Source organism: Colobus angolensis, unplaced genomic scaffold (assembly GCF_000951035.1).
Source record: "Colobus angolensis palliatus isolate OR3802 unplaced genomic scaffold, Cang.pa_1.0 Scaffold25, whole genome shotgun sequence".
Lineage (NCBI taxonomy): Eukaryota > Metazoa > Chordata > Mammalia > Primates > Cercopithecidae > Colobus > Colobus angolensis.
In genome coordinates, this window is record NW_012115710.1 from 5,493,821 (window position 1) to 5,514,102 (window position 20,282).

At 56.5% G+C, this 20,282-nt stretch overlaps 3 protein-coding genes across 5 annotated transcripts in view; 2 read left to right on the forward strand and 1 right to left on the reverse strand.

Moving 5' to 3' along the window:
• Window positions 1–5,100, forward strand: part of DBP (D site of albumin promoter (albumin D-box) binding protein) — a 7,474-nt gene extending 2,374 nt beyond the window's left edge. The window contains exons 3-5 of the mRNA XM_011946537.1: window positions 846–943; window positions 1,817–2,051; window positions 4,733–5,100. Coding sequence (XP_011801927.1) covers window positions 846–943; window positions 1,817–2,051; window positions 4,733–4,948 — 549 coding nt within the window. The 3' untranslated portion in view covers window positions 4,949–5,100. The remainder of the gene's footprint in view (window positions 1–845; window positions 944–1,816; window positions 2,052–4,732) is intronic.
• Window positions 5,101–5,378: 278 nt separating this feature from the next.
• Window positions 5,379–10,823, reverse strand: SPHK2 (sphingosine kinase 2). Its single transcript, XM_011946456.1, has 6 exons — window positions 10,702–10,823; window positions 9,406–9,877; window positions 7,941–8,090; window positions 7,713–7,807; window positions 7,505–7,620; window positions 5,379–7,087 (listed from the first exon to the last, which is right to left on the reverse strand). The coding sequence occupies exons 2-6, from the start codon at window positions 9,806–9,808 to the stop codon at window positions 5,995–5,997; spliced, it is 1,857 nt and encodes a 618-aa protein (XP_011801846.1). The 5' UTR covers window positions 9,809–9,877; window positions 10,702–10,823; the 3' UTR covers window positions 5,379–5,994.
• A 4,886-nt stretch (window positions 10,824–15,709) lies between these two features.
• On the forward strand, window positions 15,710–19,865 carry RPL18 (ribosomal protein L18). Of its 3 annotated transcripts, none has more exons than XM_011946453.1 (7): window positions 15,710–16,091; window positions 17,331–17,417; window positions 17,795–17,902; window positions 18,395–18,493; window positions 18,987–19,110; window positions 19,243–19,312; window positions 19,744–19,865. In XM_011946453.1, the coding sequence occupies exons 1-7, from the start codon at window positions 16,089–16,091 to the stop codon at window positions 19,817–19,819; spliced, it is 567 nt and encodes a 188-aa protein (XP_011801843.1). In that variant the 5' UTR covers window positions 15,710–16,088; the 3' UTR covers window positions 19,820–19,865. The 3 variants fall into 3 exon arrangements, with proteins under 3 accessions (XP_011801843.1, XP_011801844.1, XP_011801845.1); XM_011946454.1 differs by having other exon boundaries at window positions 19,243–19,316; window positions 19,744–19,768; XM_011946455.1 differs by lacking the exon at window positions 17,331–17,417 and having other exon boundaries at window positions 15,820–16,091.
• Window positions 19,866–20,282: the final 417 nt, after the last annotated feature.

Sequence of the window (20,282 nt, forward strand, 5' to 3'; positions counted from 1 at the left end):
GTGCGACGCTAGGGGCTGGGACCGTGGGACCCGGCTGCGGCCCCGAATTTTGTGTCCAGTTGTCGAGCGGTGTCGTAGGAGGGGGCCAGATTCTGTGTCTCTTAATGGGTCAGGAACTTGGTCTTATGGCTCCATAGGGGAGGAGAGATTTGGAACCCTAAATTCCAGGAAGCCTGCCCAGTGAGATTTTGTGGGTTTTTCTGTGGGACGTGGGGACAAAGGATGTGGATAGTCGTGAAGCCAGAACTGGAAGTCCGGAACACCAGAGTTATTTACTGGGCAGTGGACTGACCCCAGAATCTGGGCCCATAATCGATGGAACTGGGCCCAGGTCCTTTACAGGAGCAAAGGAGGGTCACAGAATTCTGTTTACCCAGGACATAAAAGACTGGCAGCCCAGTTCTTGGGTCCTCCAGTGGGGCGTGCTGCAGCCCTGGGTCCCAGAGTTCTTCAGAAGGGAAGACGTTAGGGATCTTGTTTCTGGATTCTCCAACTGGGGCTAGGGCCAAGCTTCCTATATTCCTAGGAGAGGCCTGGGATCCCAGAATTGTGGGTACCGCAGTGGCGGGGGGTGCCTGGGAAGGTCCAGGAGGCCGATGCTCCCCGGAGAGCAGGGGATTGGGATCTTTGGAGGGTGAGATGTTGGAGCTAAGTGACTAGAAGAGCAAGAGGAAAGATGTTTCCCTTTGGGCATATTGAGGTCTCCAGGGACGGACTGCAGTTCGGGAATTCCTGGGCACACCTGCCCCAGGTCCGACCTCCGGGCCGAACCAGGGCCCTACCCCTCCCAGTCGCACATTCCTGCGCCACGTGAGTCTCCCCACCTTCCTCCGCGCTTCGCGCAGGCGCCTTCACGCGCGGGGGGCGGGGCCGGGGAACGTGAGGGCGCCGATGGCAGGGGGGCCTGGAAGGGAGGGAGGAGGAGGGAAGCAGGCGTTAGCACGTGACTCGGCCCTGAACCTGTGTCCTTAGCTGGCCCCGGCTGGCTGGTGCTTAAAGGTACAGGCGTCTCCTTTCGAACCAATCTTCTGGAATCTTAGAGCAGCTTCTCTCCTCTTCCCTTACTCTTACCAGCGAGTAGCTCTTAGACTGTAACTTGAGAGCTTTTCAGTGCAGTAGATTATTTTTCTCTGGACGATCTGGGGTCTAAGCTTAAGTCGTGGATTCGGTAAGTAGGATTCAGGCTACACTGTGCATCTGAAGTCCTGAGGTTTTAGAAGCAATAGCTCCATCGCTTCTCGGCCTTTTGGCTAAGATTAACTGTAGAAGCAATAGCCCTGATTCATGTGTTACCTAGGGCAAGTCAGTTATGACTGGGACTCAGTTTCCTTGTTTGTAAAGATGGATATGGCTCCATGATCTCTAAGCATCTTTATGGCTTAGGGTAACCTTCATTTTTCTTGTTATTCTGGAGACGGAGTCTTGCTCTGTTGTCCAGGCTGGAGTGCGGTGGTGTGATCTCGGCTCACTGCAACCTCCACCTCCCGGATTCGAGTAATTCTCCAGCCTCAGCCTCCCTAGTAGCTGGGCTTACAGGTACCCACCACTGCACCTGGCCAATTTTCGTACTTTTAGTGAAGATGAGGCTTTGCCATGTTAGCCATACTGGTCTCAAACTCCTGACCTCAGGTGATTCGCCACCTTGGCTTCCCAAAGTGCTGGGGTTATCAGCGTGCGAGGGAACCTTCATATTTTATGTTAGGGAGATTAGTCCCTGGCCAAATTTATGCTAGATCCCAGAAGGGCTTTCCATGTGGCTATGATACCAGAGCAAGAGGTAGCTTCTGGAAACCCCCTCCCTAAAATACACACTTAGCCGACACGTGCTGTTTCCCCAAGGCCTGACCTCTCGGGACACACCCAGCCCTGTGGACCCAGACACCGTGGAGGTGCTGATGACCTTTGAACCCGACCCAGCTGATCTTGCCCTATCAAGCATTCCTGGCCATGAGACCTTTGACCCTCGAAGACATCGTTTCTCAGAGGAGGAACTTAAGCCCCAGCCAATCATGAAGAAGGCGAGGAAAATCCAGGTGCCAGAGGAGCAGAAGGTGAGCCGAGCTGGATGTGGGACATAGGCTTGGCTGGAGACATGCCCCACAGCCAGGGAGGGGCCTTTTCTCACATTCAGGCCTGGGCTTCTCACTGGGATTAGTGCTCAGCCTCTCCTGGCCTGCAGCCACGGATTAGTTCTCCTTGGCCACGGGGCACAAGGGGGCAGGGGCCTGAGGTTTATGAAGATAGTGTCAGCTGGGCGAGGGGTCTTACTCGTGTAATCCCAGCACTTTGGGGGCTGAGGCAAGAGGATCGCTTGAGCTCAGGAGTTCAAGACCAGCCTGGGCAACATGGTGAAACCCCATTTCTACAAGCTGCTCGGGAGGTAGAGGTGGGAGGATTGCTTGTACCTGGGAGGTTGAGGCTGCAGTGAGCCAAGATTGCACCACTGCACTCCAGCCTGGGCAACAGAGCGAGACCTTGTCTTAAAACAAAAGACAGTGTCACTGTGGGGTGCTGACTCTGCCAGCTCTGCTACGTCTGCTTGTAGAGACTTGGAGCTTCTCCTATTACTTGGATCCAGAACCCTCAGTGGGTCAGGTCTCAGGCTCCAGCAGGCACAATTGCGAAGGACAGTCTTCCTTGGCAATGTGATATCAGCCTGTGGCCTGTCTCTCCTTACTCAGCAGGCCTTTGATCTCTGATGTGGGACTTCCTTTGGAGTGATTGCCTTTGGCTAGGATGCAGATTCGGCCAGCCCCTTTAGGACTTGTTTCCTGGGCCTGGGCTTCTCACTGGTGGGAGGCTTCAGGTTTCTGTTAACAGCCAGGGCCACTTTCTGATTTGGGATGATTTGAGCAGTGATTGCATCTTTGCTTTTTTTTTTTTCTGCGATTACTAGAGTCGTCCCTAGCAAGAGTTGCTTGGGCTTCTGTTACAAGACTTTGTCATTCCAGGCCAGGGGCGATGGCTCACGCCTTGTAATCCCAGCACTTTGGGAGGCTAAGGTGGGCGGATCACTTGAGGTCAGGAATTTGAGACCAGCCTGGCCAACATGGTGAAATCTCGCCTCTACTAAAAGTACAAACATTTTCCGGGTGCAGTGTCTCATGCCTGTAATCCCAGCACTTTGGGAGGCCGAGACCGGTGGATCACGAGATCAGGAGACCATCCTGGCCAATATGGTGAAACCCCGCCTCTACTAAAACTACAAAAATTAGCTGGGCATGGTGGCACATGTCTGTAGTCCCAGCTACTTGGAAGGCTGATATAGGAGAATCGCTTGAACCTGGGAGACGGAGGTTGCAGTGAGCCGAGATTGTGCTACTGCACTCCAGCCTGGTGATAGAGCAAGACTCCATCTCAAAAACAAAAGCAAACAGGCCAGGCGTGGTGGCTCATGCCTGTAATCCCAGCACTTTGGGAGGCCGAGGTGGGCGGATCACCAGGTCAGGAGATCGAGACCATCCTGGCTAACATGGTGAAACCCCGTCTCTACTAAAAATAAAAAAAATTAGCCAGGCATGGTGGCGGACACTTGTAGTCCCAGCTACTCGGGAGGCTGAGGCAGGAGAATGGTGGAGGTGGAGCTTGCAGTGAACTGAGATTGTGCCATTGCATTCCAGCCTGGGCAACAAAGTGAGACACCATCTCAAAAAAAAAAAAGAAAAAAAAATTAGCCAGACATGGTAGCTGGCACCTATAATCCCAGCTACTCAGGAGGCTGAGGCAGGAGAATCGCTTGAACCTGGGAGGTGGAGGTTGCAATGAGCCGAGATCATGCCACTGCACTCCAGCCTGAGCGACAGAGGGAGACTCCATCTCAAAAAACAAGACTTTGCCATACCCTTGTGCAAGACATAGCTACTTGAAGCAGCTAGGACCGGTCTATAAGTCAAATCTACACCAGTGGTTTCTCCTGCTAGAGGGCCCTGTTGCTTGGGACTGGATTTACCCTCACAAGCAGGAACTGGGCTTTAATTAAATGGTGGAGTGGAGAGCATCTCTCTGAGCCCAGTGGTCCTTAGTTACTAAGGAGGAGTCCTCAGGAACCAAATTCCAGGATGGGAGGACTTCAGGTATAATCCTCTGGGGAGGTCTCAGGATAGTCCCCTTTCCTAAGGGACAGCTCTTCTCTCAGTTAGGTCCTGGTGGGGGGGAGGCTATTCTCTGGCCTCAGTTCAAGGCCAGCAGGTCAGAGACTGGCCATAGCCATTGAAACCACTTAGACCTCACTTTTGTTTGGCAAGGATGGATGAGGTTGCCTTGGCAACCAGGTCAGAAGGCCCCAGCTCTGGGAGGATTTTATGGGACACCAAACCCCATCACCAGGGCACCAAGCTTTCCTTAGCAACCAGGATCTGGGAAGGCAATGTGCAGGGCAGTGCTTTTCAATGGGAGAAGCCCTCAGACCATGAAGGCCTTGTTGCTAGGGAACAAGCATCCTTAGCAAGCAGGAGCTAACTGCAGGCCCTTTATCATGTGGGGAGGGCTGGGGCCCGCTTTGCAGAGTGGAGATTTAAAGTGAGTTGCTTAAGGGTGGGGGTCTATCTTGTGCCTTTACTGTTGCTAGGGGCCCAATCTCCTTAGCAACCAGGGCCCTAGAAAGGCAGACCCTTGGGTACCTATCCCAGCAGAGACCTGGTATGGTTTAGGCCCCGCTGCTGTGGCTCCCTTCCTCTCTTGCTGGGACCTGGGTCCCTCTGGACCTCAGTGCCCTCCCCCTCTCCTCCCTCAGGACGAGAAATATTGGAGCCGGCGGTACAAGAACAACGAGGCAGCCAAGCGGTCCCGGGACGCCCGGCGGCTCAAGGAGAACCAGATATCGGTGCGGGCGGCCTTCCTGGAGAAGGAGAACGCCCTGCTGCGGCAGGAAGTGGTGGCTGTGCGCCAGGAGCTGTCCCACTACCGCGCCGTGCTGTCTCGATACCAGGCCCAACACGGGGCCCTGTGAGGCTGCCCCACATCCCCACCTGGCGGAGCTCTCCTCCGCCTTGCTGAGACTTACGCCCTGTTCCCTCCCTGCCCTGTGGCCCACGGGCCGGCCAGCTGGGTGCCCCAGGGACGTGATAATGCAGATAAATACATTTATATTTTTAAGAAAAAGCGAACCTCCCCCCTCCCTTGCGGGGGCGGGGAGGGTCCTCTGTGTGTCCCCGGCACGTCAGGGACCCCATCCTCCCACCGCCTCCGTTAACACGATCCTGAATAAATCTTGAGAACCCCAGAGCCAGCTGTTGTGGAAGAGGAGGGCAGCTCCCTGGCATACTGGCTACAGCCCGTGGGCAGCTCCGGGCTGCCGTCCATAGAGGGCAGGCGCTGCTGGAAGAGCTGGAGTCTTGAGTCCTCCCGCGGGCTGTCGGATGGAGGAAAGGCAGAAGGTCTGAGAGGAAGGAAGCGACTGCCTTTATTGCATAGACCTTTTCAATTGCTTTTTAGATTGGGGACGGAGGACGCGCATGAGACGAACAGGGGATATGAATTTCCCCACCCCCACCCGCGGGGGGAGGAACATTAGTGCAAATCCTAGCGCCGGCCCCGGGGAACCTGCCCCTCCTGGGCTGATTGGCCAGCTAAATGGAGGCACCGGAGTGGATGGGGCGAGGCTGCGGGCCCTGACCGGCCGAATCACTGAGGCCTACCCCAGCCAGTACATTCCAGGTCCTGTCATTGGGCGATGCGTAAAACAGGCTCCGCCCTCTGCCATCCTGGCCGGGTAGGAGCAGGTGGCTAGCTTCAGGACTGAGCCCTGCCCCTTAAGGGCGTCCCGAGATCAGACGCCAGGCCCCGCCCTCATTGATCAGGCACTACCCTCGTGACGACGCCCACCCTCCAGCATCACGTCTGGTCCCACGAAGGCGGGCGCAATCCTGAGACGCGGCCAGGGCCCTTGCCCTTGTGGGCTGCCACAACTCTAGCAGCCAGGCCACACCCCTAACTCAGGCTCCGCCCCATTGGAATGTAGGCCCCGCCCCCGGCGGGTTCCAAGCTTGTTTAGTTTCAGGGCTCCCGCCCTGGGCAGCCAGGAGGGCCGGTGAGCAGTGTACCGAGGCCAGGGTGCATCTGTGCCTGTAGCGGCCCATACTCCACCTGCTCCCCGTCCACCGTGAGCACCCCGCGCGGCGTGAGCGGCTCTAGGCGGAAGGCACGGGCCGCGGCGTAGCCCAGCTGCGGACAGCCCAGGCTGAATTGGCTACCACGCTCCATGGCCAGGAAAAGGCGTAGCAGCGCAGCCCGCGAGATGCCGCTACGCACCCAGCACAGGTGCACCAGGCCGTCGTCGAAGCGCGCGTGCGGAGCTGCCACCATGTCAGCGCCTAGGTGGCTGGGCGATATGGCCAACATGAGCACAAAGTCCCCCTCCAGCGTCACCCAGTCTGGGGGCAGTGGGGTGCCCAGTGGAGGCAGCAGGTGGTCGGGCAGGCCGCAGGTGGAGGCCGCTACCCGGGCATCAGGGGTGGGCGGTGGGAGCCCAGAAGATGGGGGAATTACGGGGGCCCCCTCGGCGACGGGTGAGTGTAGACCTGCCTTGGGAGAGCCAGGAGGTGAAGACAGCAGTGGGTCCGGGGACAGCGGAGCATCCCCAGCCCCACCCCAGTCCCCAGCCAGCTCTGGGCCCCCACCGTTGAGGGACAGGATGGGCAGGGGTTCTGGTGAGCCAGGGGAGGCCAGGGCAGGTTGGGGCAGGGGCAGGGGCAGGTCAGACACAGAACGATGCAGGGGTGAGTGGGCCATGGGCGGGGCTGGGTCTGGGGTTAGGGTCAGCTCCGACTTAGCACGGGGCAGGCTATGGGCAGGGGTGGGCGAGGCGGGTTCCACAGTGGCGGGGAGGTAGGAGAGGCGTCCGCGGTAGGTGTGCAGTGTGGCGAGGCCCAGCACTGTGCCCAGTGTGAAGCGGGCACTGCCCAAGGCCCTGAAGCGCTCGCTCTGGATATCCACATCTGACACGAAGCCCCAGGCCACAGACAGGAAGGAGAAACAGCGGGAGCCCGAGGCCAGCGTCACGGAGAGCAGGTCCAAGGGGTGGCCACCACCCCGGCAGAGCAACAGTGAGCAGTTGAGCAGCAGGTCGAGGCCCAGGGCTGGCTCAAATCTTCACAGCCAGAGGTGGACAGACACACAGAAGGAGCAAATAGGGGTAGGGGAAAGAGACAGGCAGGGAAGCAGGTGGCAATGAGGCCAGGAAGGCCATGGCCCAAGCCCATCACAGCCGTGGGGCCACCTCTAGGCAATTCCTTACGGGGCCAGGTTCCCGGTCATCTCTTTCATTTGCTCCCTACAATTCACTGAGTGCCTCCCATGCCAGGCAGAGTTCTGGGCACTAGGGATACCGCTGGGAGCCAGGCAGTCACAAATGTCCAGGAGCTGGGGGTGAGGCACTAGGGATACAGCTGGGAACCAGGCAGGCTGATTTACTTGACTGACTGTGGGTTTGGCTGAGTGAGAGATATAGGGGTCCCTATCACCCCTGGAGGGCCTCATCCCTCCCTTGGTGGTATTCTCAACCTACCCCCCATGCTGGTTCACTGCTCCGGCCAGCGCATTGCCCGAGCCACAGGGGAGGACGCCCACAGGCATCTTCACAGCTTCCTTCCAGTCAGGGCGATCTAGGAGTCCGTTCAGCACCTGGAGGGTGGGAGACCAGAAGCCTGGGTCCTGGTGGCAGCCTCTGCAGTGCCCCAGGGCCCAGGGTTAGGGGCAGGGTGCTCCTGCTCTACCTCATGGAGCAGCCCGTCTCCCGAGACCGTGACGATGCCATCCCACTCACTCAGGCTCAGCCCCTGGACCAGCTCCCGAGCGTGGTTCTGTCGTTCTGAAGTGGGATACCGGGCTGTTAGGCAGGCTGTCCTAGCCCAGCCCCATAGCCCCAGGAGTCCCACCCACCACTTTGCTCCCTTAGGACTCAGTTGTCCCAGCCCCCAGCTCCCATTCTCACTGGCCCTTACCTGTCTGGATGAGGTTGAAGGACAGCCCAGCTTCAGAGATCATGGGAAGCACGTAGTTCTTACACCACTGCCAGGCCAGGCCCCGCCCCCCAAAGGGATTGACCAACAGGAGCAACCTGGGCGGCCGAGGTAGCAGGTCAGGGGTGATCTCTGTGGAGACAGGTTAGGGTCTGCAGAGGCCAGCGACCCAGGCCCCCCACCTTGGAAACAGTCACTTCAAACAGCCCCCTACAGAATTGGTGGAGGGCTGGCACCTGGAACCTGCTGGCTCTTATCTGGCCAGGCCTAGGTATGCAGCCCTACCCCGCCACCCAGGTGCTGAGACAAAGGCAGAGCTTAGGTGTGAAACCAAATGCCCTTTGTCCCCACTTGAGGGAGGAGGGCACAAGAGCTCTAGTTCGGAGCTGTGGTTCCCACTTTCCTCACCCCAAACACCTATCACCCAGGATCAGTTTACTTCCAGCCCTTAGGGGCCCCAGGCAGGATTAGATGCCACCTCTGAACTCCAGGGAAGCCCTAGGAGACTTCTGTTGGCACCCATCACTCTGGGTGGTGCCTGGTCCTGTCTCAGGCTGCTGCTCTCACCAGCCTGGGTGACTCATCTGTGGTCAAGACCCATGCAAAGGGGAAGAGGGCAGGAGACAGAAACATAAATCTAGCAAGAGAACAGCAGATGTAAATCACTTCTCTGTCTGCCTTTTTGTTCTGTTTTTTGTGACAGACTTTCGCTCTTGTCGCCCAGGCTGGAGTGCAATGGTGTGATCTCAGTTCACTGTAACCTCTGCCTCCCAGATTCAAGTGATTCTCCTGCCTCAGCCTCCCAAATAGCTGAAATTACAGGTATCCGTCACCACGCCCGGCTAATTTTTGTATTTTTAGTACAGACGGGGTTTCGCCATGTTGGCCAGGCTGGTCTCAAACTCCCGACCTCAGGTGATCCACCTGCCTCGGCCTCCCAAAGTGCTGGTATTATAGACATGAGCCACTGCACCCGACCTCTGCCTGTGCCTTTTTTTTTTTCTTTTGAGACAGAGTTTTGCTCTTGTCGCCCAGGCTGGAGTGCAGTGGCGCGATCTCGGCTCACTGCAACCTCCGCCTCCTGAGTTCAAGCAGTTCTCCTGCCTCAGCCTCCTGGAGCTGGGATTACGGGTGCGTGGCATCACACCCAGCTAATTTTTTGTATTTTTAGTAGAAACGGGGTTTCACCATGTTGATCAGGCTGGTCTTAAACTCCTGACCTCAGGTGATCCACCCGCCTCAACCTCCCAAAGTGCTGGGATTACAGGCGTGAGCCACCACACCCGGCCCTCTGTCTTTTTGTTCCTTCTGTAGCCCATCCCCGTGTATCACTCCTAATGGATCCAATCACCCAGACACAGAAAAATAAAGACACAGCTGCCTATGGAGGAAATTCTGCAGAGACACCAAGGTGGCCCCAGGACAGAGCAGCTGCCCAGCGCCTCACCCCCATCCCCGGGCAGCGGCAGTCCTCGGAGCAAACAGGTGAGGGCGGTGGCCCAGCGCTGGGCCTCAGCACGGTTCTCTTCGTAGGTGGCAGCCCCATCTGTCCGGAAGGTGCGGGTGGTTCTGCGCCGGCTCCCGCGCCGGCCCCGAGGGTAGGTGTAGATGCAGAAGTAGGCCGCTGAGTCTGAGGGGCTACGGCTTCGCAGGGTGCAGCAGCCTGAGACCTCGGCCAACGGGACCAGGCCACCCCGGGGCCTGGCTTCGGGTTTGGGGCGCAGCCGCTGTATGTGCAGGGCCTGCGACGTGAGGGTGAGGGCAAAGCGTGGGCCTCGGGCTGGGTAGGAGCCAAACTCGCCATGGAGGAGCGGGGTGCTGGCAGCCAGTGGCGGTGGGGGCGGGGCCATGGTCTTAGCCCTGACCAGGGTGCTCCTAGGCCCGTGGCCCCAGCTCCCGGTCAGCTCCTGTTCTGGCCTCTGTGGAAAGGAAGGAGAGAAGGAGTAAGAGTTCAGGACCCCATGGCAGGGGCAGGGGCTGTGGACAGGAGGAGACAATGAGGGGCAGTGGCAGGTGAGACAGGAGCACCAAAGACAGACAGGCTCTGACAGGTGCGGGCAGACCTTGAGGATGCAGGACAGAGGCCAGCTGGGCAGGAAGGCCAGCATCCTGGAGGGGGCCGGAGACCCGGGCATGCAAACATTCAATCATTTATTCTCCAGTATGTATTCAGTACCCTCTATGTGCCAGTCACGGTGCTAGGCCTAGCAAACACAGCAGGAAACAAAACAGCCCCAAATCCTTGCCTTCACAGGAACAGATAAACAAGAGAAAGGATTAAAATATACAGCGGCTTGGGTGATGATAACGGGCTTTGGGGGAAAAGAAGGCACAGGAAAGGGAATGGATAGTGGGATTGGAATATGCAGAAACAGACATGCAAAGACTGAAAGGCACACCCCCTCCATCCCCTGCCACCACATGGTGCGGAGGGTAACAGCAGCAAAACAATCACAGATGCAATAGAGATACGGTCTGAGAGCCAGAGAAACACTGAGAGGAGACAAACAGGGTCAATGAGGTGAAAGCCAGGCTGATGAAAGATACTTAAGAGAGTAAGACTTTCTCACCCCAACAAGAAAAGCAAGACAGAGTGAAAGGGAGAGCAAATAGGAGGGGTAGGAGGCAGGCATGGGGACAGCTGGAGAGAAGGGATATGACAGAGGGACTGCGGGGTCTGAGAGGAGCCACATGCAAGCACCTGCAAGGGGCAGGGGCCAAGAGCTGGTCCCTGAGCACTGACCTGGGTATCTGGCCGCCTGCTCTCCAGGGAGCGGGTGGGAGCAGGACTGAGATCCCTTCCCCATAGGCCCTCTCCCTGCCCTCTCCCCGGATTCTGCCTCCTCCTCTTTTCGCTCACCTTTGTTCCCCACTGCCCCGCCCAGCCACCTGCCAGTTCTGCCCCTCACACTCCCCAGGCCCAGAGCGCCAGGACACCGCCTCCCCGCCCCGCCTGTGGACTCACCCTTAGGAACTACATCTGCTCCCTACCCCCAGCGGCTCCCTCGGTCCAGGATGTCTGCCTCACCCCTAAACCTGCCCTGGCCCCATTATGGGAACCTCAAATCAGGCTCAAGCATAGAGCCCTAGATGTTCTCCAGTCTTGGGCCTGGGTCCCTGAGACTTGGACCTGGGTCTCCATCCATTGGTCCCTAATCCATAGGCCTGCGTGTCTGGCCCTGGTCCTCTGAGCCGCCATCCGCACCCTATTTCCAGAACTCAGTCCCAGGCCTGGGTTCAGTCCTGGCCCACGTTTTTCATTTCCATCTCCCACCCCAGTGCCCCAGTCCCAGGCCTGCGTCCTCTTGGTCCCTCAGTCCCCTAGACTCCGGTCCCTGCCCCGACCCCCGCACCCTCCTCACACGCCGGGTCCTCCTCCAGGCGGCCCCGCAAGTCAGCACCAACAGCCCCCATCAGACCTAGGGGTGGGGGGAGGGTGTGCATCCGCTCAGCCAATGGCCGTGCAGCCGGCCTGGGCCGCACCAATACGAGGGCGCGGGGGGTGGAGCCAGTCAGCTCGCGAGCTTGGCGCAGGGACCGGCCGCGGGAGAGGCCGAGAACTGGGCGGGGCCTCGCGCTTCGGGAGACGGGCCGCCGTCGTAGGTAGGGCAGACGAGCAGCGGTGACGACGTCGCGGCCCCATGGACAGCGCCGTTGTCGCCATCTTTGTTAAGGGAAAGTGGGCCTGTCCCATCCATTGAATTCACAAAAGAAAGGGGCGTGAGGGAGGAGGTCTTTAGCTGCAAAGACCGAGACTCGAACACGCGTAACAAACGCCCAGAGATCCAGACACAGAGCAAGGCAGAGACCCAGAGAGGCTGGATGAGGCAATAAGAGAGCTGGGAGGAGAGAGTGGGGCAAGTGAAGGATACGTTTATTTTCGAACAGTTACAGAGTCAGAGAGACCCAGAGAAAAGCAGAGATATAAACAAGAGACCAAAACAGTGGGATTGAGAATGTGCAAGGTAAGGATACAAGAAAACCCTGAAAATGACAGACACGGAGACAGACACTTCTGGAACGGAAGACGGGAAGGAGAGGCTCATTAATTCAGACTTATTTACCTCAGGCTCAAACCAGAATGGAAGCGCCATGAGATAAACATCTGCCCAGTGAATGACCCAGTCACATGGCAAGACAGAGACAGAGAGAGATGGGGACAGTATCCCTAGGTCAAAGGTGAGGGAGGGAGAGAATATTGGAAGCCCAGGGGCTGGGAGGAACTGGGACAGAAAGTTAAGATGTTGCCAGACTCACCGAGGCAAAGACATGGCGAAAGTGAAAGAAAGGCAAGTATATATCAAGAGACCTAGAAACAGAATTGCATAGAGAGAAAGAGATATGCATTAGGAGACAAGGCCAGAGCTCCCTAGAAAGTGTAATCCCAGCACTTTGGGAGGCTGAGGCGGGTGGATTGCGAGGTCAGGAGTCCAACATGGTGAAACCCCCGTCTCTTTTTTTTTTTGAGATGTGGTCTGGCTCTGTCACCAGGTTGGAGTGCAGTGGCACAATCTCAGCTCACTGCAACCTCCGCCTCCGTGGTTCAAGCGATTATTCTGCCTCAGCCTCCTGAGTAGCTGGGACTACAGGCACATGCCACCACGTCCGGCTAATTTTTTATATTTTTAGTAGAGATGGGGTTTCACCGTGTTAGCCAGGATGGTCTCGATCTCCTGACCTCGTGATCTGCCCGCCTTGGCCTCCCAAAGTGCTGGGATTACAGGCGTGAGCCACCTCACTGGGCCAAAACCCCCGTCTCTACTAAAAATACAAAAATTAGCCAGGTGTGGTTGCATGCACCTGTAATCCCAGCTACTCAGGAGGCTGAGGCAGGAGAATCGCTTGAACCCAAGAGGTGGAGGTTACAGTGAGCCGAGATCGTTCTACTGCACTGCACCCTGGGTGACAGAGCAAGACTCCGTCCCCCCCCCCCAAAAAAAAGATAAATATAGGAAGAGGTTTGCTTATTGCCAAATCATGTACCTAGCATCTAACCCACAGCAGCAATGGCACCAGATAGTATGTGCCAAGGAATGACACGGAGAGAAAGGGGGACAGAAACCCAGTAAGACTGAGACAGGGGGCACAGCAACTGAGCCTGGGGCCCTGGGAGAAGGAAAGGCAGAGACACTGAGCAAAGAGGCTGAGATTCAAGCACAGAGCCTAAGTCACACAGACGAGAGGACAGGGAGGAGGAAAAGGCGAAAGGACCCTGCAGCCCACACAGACTTGCTGTGTGACTGCTGGGAAGCCCCTGAATTCTTGGACTCAGCTGTCCTGTCTGGGACGCGGGAAGAAAGCTATTCACACTGAAACAGGAATTAAAAGAAATTAAAGAACGTGTAAGCAAAAACTCAGTTGTATGTAAAAAACCCAGTTCCCCCTGAGAAAGAGAAAGAGGTCGAGTCCTTTAAAAATTAACTGCTTGTTTTTCTGTCTGTGGCTAGTGAGCCTTATCTCTCTCTTTCCCAGGCATTGTGAAGACCCTGTTTCTCTAGCTGTGCAGCTGCAAGATCACTAGACAGGATAAACTCAAGTCATACAACATGTTTTTCCTTGAAATGCAAGAAATAATGTAATGTATGACTCAATTGAATAACTCTTTGTTTCTCTCTTCTCTAACATGCTTCCCCATGCACAGATCTCCCCCAGCCCCACAAAATGCTTAAAAGCTAACTTGACTCTTTGTTCGGGGCTCAGTCTTGTTTGGATGTTAATCTGACTGGGCCGGTGCACCTAAATAATAAATAATAAGTATCCTCCTCAACCCCTCGGTCTCTCTGATTCCTGAATTATCCCACTGCAACACCTGCCTGGAGAGAAGGTCTGAGATCACTTATAGAAGGGCTTCCGGGCTGGGCGCGGTGGCTCATGCCTGTAAGCTCAACACTTTGAGAGACTGAGGTGGGAGGATCCCTTGAGCCCAGGAGTTCAAGCCCAGCCTAGGCAACAGAGACCCAGTCTCTAGAAAAAATAAAAAAATTGGCTGGGTGCAGTGACTCATGCCTGTAATCCCAGCACTTTGGGAGGCCGAGGTGGGTGTATCACCTGAAATCAGGAGTTTGAGACCAGCCTGACCAACATGGAGAAACCTCGTCTCTAGGAAAAATACAAAAGTAGCTGGGTGTGGCGGCGCATGCATGTAATCCCAGTTACTTGGGAGGTTGAGGCAGGAGAAGTGCTTGAACCCAGGAGGCGGAGGTTGCAGTGAGCTGAGATCGTGCCATTGCACTCCAGCCTGGGCAACAAGAGCGAAACTCCGCCTCAAAATAAAATAAATAAAAATTAAAAAATTAGCCAGGCATGGCGGAGGCTACTTGGGAAGCTGAGGTGGGAAGATCACTTTAGCCCAGGAGGTTGCAGCTGCAGTAGGCTGTGATTGCGCCACTGCATTCCAGCCTGGGCAAGAGTGAGACCCTGTTTTTTCTCACTCTGCCACCCAGGCTGGAGCGCAGCACGATCTCGGCTTATTACAACCTCTGCCTCCTGGGTTCAAACGATTCTCCTGCCTCAGCCTCCCGAGTAGCTGGGATTACAGGCGCACACCACCATGCCCGGCTAACTTTTGTATTTTTAGTAGAGACGGGGTTTCACCATGTTGGCCAGGCTGAGCTCAAACTCCTGGCCTCAGGTGATCTGCAGGCCTCGGCCTCTCAGAGTGCTGGGATTACAAGCATGAGCTACCACGCCCGGCCTCCAATCTTTTTTTAAAAAAAAAGAAGAAGAAAAGCTTTGGATTTTGTCTTTCCACAGTATGAGGATCTTGGCTTTTCGATGGTCCCTTACCTAGTCCTGCTCCTCTGCTTCAAGGAGTCCATTCATCTGCTGGTCCTCTGCTCTGTTACATCAGTGGGACCCTGGGCCTGGGTCTTAAGCCATAGCAGGCTGGTAGGAGCAAGGAGTCAGGTCTCACTTCAGCTCCGACCTTCAGCTCTGTGGAGGAGATGTGAGTGAGGAGCAGCATTGAGAGTCGACTGCAGGAGGCCCTTCCAGGCTCAATGTGCCTGAGAACCAAGAGACAGGGGCCTCTTTGGTGGGGGGGAAGAGTAGGTAAGTCATTTTAATCACTGCCCCAGCCAGTCCATCTGGTTGCACACAGTATGTATGCTATAATAGGAGTGAAGGCTAATTTTTATTGAGCACTTATTATGTGCAAAACACTGACCTCAGCAGTTTTATTAACTTTCATAATCCTGGAAAACCTCCTGTGTGCCAGGCCTGTTGTCATCCCCTTTTTGTCCATAAGGAGAGTAAGGCCCAGAGAAGTTAAGTGATTTTCCCAAGATCACAGAGAGGTTAAGTGACTTGCCCAAGGCCACCCCATTAGTAACTAGCAGAGCCAGGATTTGAATTTGGTTACAGCCTTGCAAGGCCCCATCTCACCATCTTTCTTTGCCTCTACTTCTCCCTGGGTCTCCTTCCTGCGCTTTGGGCCTCCATTCCCCCCACCCCCAAGCCACGGGGGTCTCCCTCTTTCTAGGTCTCTTTCTACGTCAGCAAAGGGTCATCTAGGGGCCGGGGGAGAAGGAGAAGAACTCAAAGGATGGGAATACAGAATGCTATAGATTGAGGTGCAGCAAGATCATCTCGGGTTAGACCTTAAGTAGGACTTCCCAAGCAGCGGCTGCGCCTACAAAGTGTAGCGCGAGATAAGGGAGAAGTGAACCTGATAAGGAAACGCCCGAAGCGTGGGGTCAGAGGTTTCCAGATGCCCCGACTAGCCCTGCCAGCCCCGCCTCCTCACCTCCAACACTCGGCCCGCCGGGTCCTCCGGGAGCCACTGAGAGGCCGTCGGTGTCGGGCCAGAGCGTCACAGCGCGACGCGTCGTGCTAGCTCCACACATCTCGCTCCTTTCTTCCGGAAAACTATCGAGAACACGGCCCGGATAGGGCCAGAGAGGCCCCCGACGTGCTGGCCCTTCCCTCTTGCGCTTGTTCCTCTGCTCTATGCTCTCTGAGGTTGTCGCCTGACTAGTCAGTCGTCCAACTCACCACAGAGAAGTCCGGATCGTGGTAGAGCGCCGCGTCGCAGCCATGTGACGTCACGGCGGCGCCACTCGCTGGGGCCTTTCCCCGCCCACCCCGGCACTGTTCTCTCTTTCCGGACCTGGCAGAGAAGGAGGCGCCATCATGGTGAGCTCGCTTTGAGGCGTTCGGGGCTGGGCAATCCGCTGCCATCCGCTGTGGTCGCGGCCTAGGAGCACGCTGGAGGGCGGCAGGGGGTCTGCGGCTGCCCGGAGGGGGCAACTCCCGATACTGGCGGCGTACTCTGCGGCCAGGAGAGCAGGGATGGGTCAGAGTCGTAGCCTACCGCCCCCATTGAGTAGATGACCAAGTTGAGGTACTCGGAGGCTGATATGACTGGGTTTACAAAGCTAGGAAGTGGCGGAGCCAGGATTCCGACCCAAGTGGCTGGCTGGCCCCGCAGCCACTCTTAGTTACTTGGCTTTGCTGCCTCTATGCGGACTTGGCACTTTCTAGTATGAAAAGTCGGGTGGGAGGATCGCTTTGGGGACCAGGGAGGCCTCTGAGTCTCAGGTCTCAGGCCCCTTCCCACCTTGTGATGGTTTTTGAGCCTTTGCCCCAGTGTGGCTGTTCGTTATGTACACAATAATCCCATCTGACAAGTTTGCGAATTTGGGAATAAGTCATTCATAGGAAATTCTCACCACGGGGTCTTGCACACAGTGCTGAATAAGTGGAACTGTTAAAACTTAAATAGTTCTTAATGATTGCGAACAAAGTCTGAAAAAACTCAGAAAGGCAGCAGGGAGGTAAGAGCCTGGGGAGGTGGCTCACGCCTGTTATCCTAGCTCTTTGGGAGGCCGAGGCTGGAGGATTCCTTGCCCAGGAGATCAAGACCAGCCTGGCCAATATAGTGAGACCCTGTTTCCACTTCAAAAACAACTTTTTAAAAAGACAGTACTTGGTAAGGGTTGTTGGATTGACTGATACTGTAGGAGAGGTGGTTCCAGTAGTGCTCGGTTCTGAATAAGGATTCGTTTCCATCGTTACTGCCATTGGTTTGATATTTTTGGTTATCCTCCAGGTATGGGAGCCAGTTTTGAGAACTTAACATTGTTGCAAAATACAAGTTGTAAAGAATTAACCTTTTTATATAAAGTTAACATGACTGCTGTGTTACGCTGTTTCTGTTTTGGGGTTCTGTGTGCCATGGGCTGAAGGCTTTGTAAGTAGCCCCTTTTTACAGAGGGGTCGGTGGCAGCCCAGAGGTCTCCTTGTGGTGGGCCTGGGATTTGAGCTGGTGTGTTCAGAGCTGGACTTGGGACCCAGCTCTCAGTTTCAGAAATAAGTAATAATTGGCCATGGTTGGGGGTAATTGGGTCCATGGTTGCCTCTTCACCCCCGCAGGGAGTTGACATTCGCCACAACAAGGACCGAAAGGTTCGGCGCAAGGAGCCCAAGAGCCAGGATATCTACCTGAGGCTGTTGGTCAAGGTGAGGCTGGGCCCTGAGAGGTCTTTGGGGAGGGTCACCCCAGGTCTGTGACGTGTAGATCCTCCATTCTAGTGCTGGCACCAGGCTCCTCCCTGGGGCCTGCAGGGCAGGCTTGCGTCTCTGCTTCTGTCCCAGGGCCTCCATGCATTTGTGTTTTCAGCCTCCAGGCTGTGTACAGCTTGGCTTGGGAGTGGAGCTGGGATTTTCTAGGTCCTTGGCCAGGAAGGACCAAGGCCAGCTTTCTCCCTCTAGGTTGGTGGGTTGGGGAAAAGGGATAAAGATTCTTCTAGTCCAAATCGTCATGTGTTTGCCCCTTCACTGGAAGGCTGCGGGGGAGCCGGCTGTCTCAGCTTCTCACTCCCTTCCCGTCCCTCCAGTTGTATAGGTTTCTGGCCAGAAGAACCAATTCCACATTCAACCAGGTTGTGCTGAAGAGGTTGTTTATGAGTCGCACCAACCGGCCACCTCTGTCCCTTTCCCGGATGGTGAGTGGCTGGTCCAGAGAGCATGGTGGACCTGGGAGCCACTGGGTCTTGTCTGTCTGGAAAGGAGGGGGGACTTGGAGCTTTAGGAGCAACTGGGGCATCATGGGTTTGTCTCAGCCAGCCACGAGCGGAGAGCTTGGACTGTTCGTTGGAACTGAGTGTTCATGGGCAGTGGGCAAGGCTCCTGGGCCTTCTCTCCTCATTGTGAGGTGGAGGTGTCCTGGTGGCTTCAGGAGATGCCCCCGAGGCCCCAAGTCATAATTGAGTTTTATGTCAAAGGCCCTGCTGAGGGAGGCCCTGTTGAACAGTTTGCATCGTTTTTATCTAGAGCTTTCCCCAGCGGGACCTGAGGGAGGTCTGTGGGGTTTAAGGGGTGTGGTGTGAGTGGGGGGTCCCGTTAGAGGGCACGGCTGCCCTGGTCTGGGGATGCCTGGAGCGGGGCTGGATGTAAGCACCAAAAGGACTTACAATATGCATCCTCCCCACCCCAAGATCCGGAAGATGAAGCTTCCTGGCCGGGAAAACAAAACGGCCGTGGTTGTGGGGACCATAACGGACGACGTGCGGGTTCAGGAGGTGCCCAAACTAAAGGTGAGTGGCGGGGGCGGGCACACCCGTCAGACCCTTGCTGTGCTGTGCTTGCTTCCTCAGTCTTGCCCCTTCTGCTGAGGCAAGCATCCTGCCTGTCCGAGTGGCTTTGAGGGTTGGAGTGGGTCGTCTCTGGCGTCGTCGATGGTGGGGTCCCCTAGGCAGGGTTCTTCTGGGGCAAGTTGTAAACTGTTAGTGCTGGCCCCTAGAGCCAGACAGCCTGGGCTCAAGTCTAGACTCGTTTGTCACCTCTGAACAGGTCTTTTTTTGGCCCAGCTTCCTTGCTATTACTTCTAGCGTAACACTAGGGATGCGGTGTTAAAAGTTCCTAGAGAGAAAGTGTTGAGAACAGCTGCTCTCAGCCCGGGGTGCTCCAGGTAATAAATGATGGTATTGGTTACCAGGGCTCTGCTGCACCGAGGCAGTGGAGGGTGAGTCCCTGCAGCCCCTAGGTGACCACACGGGTCTGACCCGCCAGCCTTGTTCTCTCCACCAGGTATGTGCACTGCGCGTAACCAGCCGGGCCCGCAGCCGCATCCTCAGGGCAGGAGGCAAGATCCTCACTTTCGACCAGCTGGCCCTGGACTCCCCCAAGGGCTGCGGCACTGTCCTGCTCTCCGGTGAGCGACGCGTAGTCGACGGGGTTGGAGTGAGCTGTGTGGCTACTGGCAGCCTTCACTCTCCTGGATCTGGGAGGCCAAAAGCTGGGCGCCAGATCTCTGTCTCAGCTGGTTCTCCTTCCCCCTCCCTAGGTCCTCGCAAGGGCCGAGAGGTGTACCGGCATTTTGGCAAGGCCCCAGGAACCCCGCACAGCCACACCAAGTGAGTATCAGGCCGCCAGCTCTGCCCTCTACCTAGACTCAGCCTGCAGAGCCAGGCCTGGCCACACTTGGGCTGCTTCTCCTGTCTCTCGTATCAGCCAGCCCCAGGCCTTCTGCAACTCTCAGCTGCCTCATCTTGCCTGCTTTTCCCTTCCACACTTTGCTTGGAGCGGTGTTTTCCAGGGCCTGAGCAGGCGTCTCCTGGGGAGCATGCGGTTCGCCGGCCTCTGCTGCCCAGGCTGGGGCCCTGCAGGTGGTGGGACAGGTGCTTCCGTAGCCCCTCCTGGCTCCTTGGCTTCCCACTCTGCCACGCTTTTCCAGCAGCCACTGACTCTCCTGGGGCTGAATGTAACAGGCGTGTGGGGTTCCTGTGCCACTCCATGATGGCTTCCTCTAAGCGGGCCCCCTTCTCACTCACTTCTCTCCCCGCAGACCCTACGTCCGCTCCAAGGGCCGGAAGTTCGAGCGTGCCAGAGGCCGACGGGCCAGCCGAGGCTACAAAAACTAACCTTGGATCCTACCCTCTTATTAAAAAGATTTTGAATGCTGACAGTCCTGTGTGTGTGTTATTGGGGGATGGGTTGGGGGATTGGCGCCTGCAGGTGAGAATGCATTTGGTTTGGGGACAGGGACGCCATGCCAGCGAAGACCAGCCCTCCTCCTGCCCCCACTGCCCCGGAAGCTCCCTGCCCCTTAGGGTCTGAGCCCTGCCTCCTTCCCAACAGCCAGGTGGCAGGTGTTCCCACACCTGCTTCTTTGGGTCAGCCACGCCCGCCCCTCTTAAAGGATCCTGTGCCCCTCCCTGGTGCTGGGATGGCGGGCGGGGTGTGGACCGGGAAGTGCAGGGTGCAGGCAGTCAGGGTTGCGGGAAGGGAGAGGCTGCCTGGAAACAGGTGAGGTGATCTCAACTCCTCACGCCGCGACTGGGAAGCCTGCGTCTGGAGGGGCGTTTACCCCGAGTGAGCACAGGT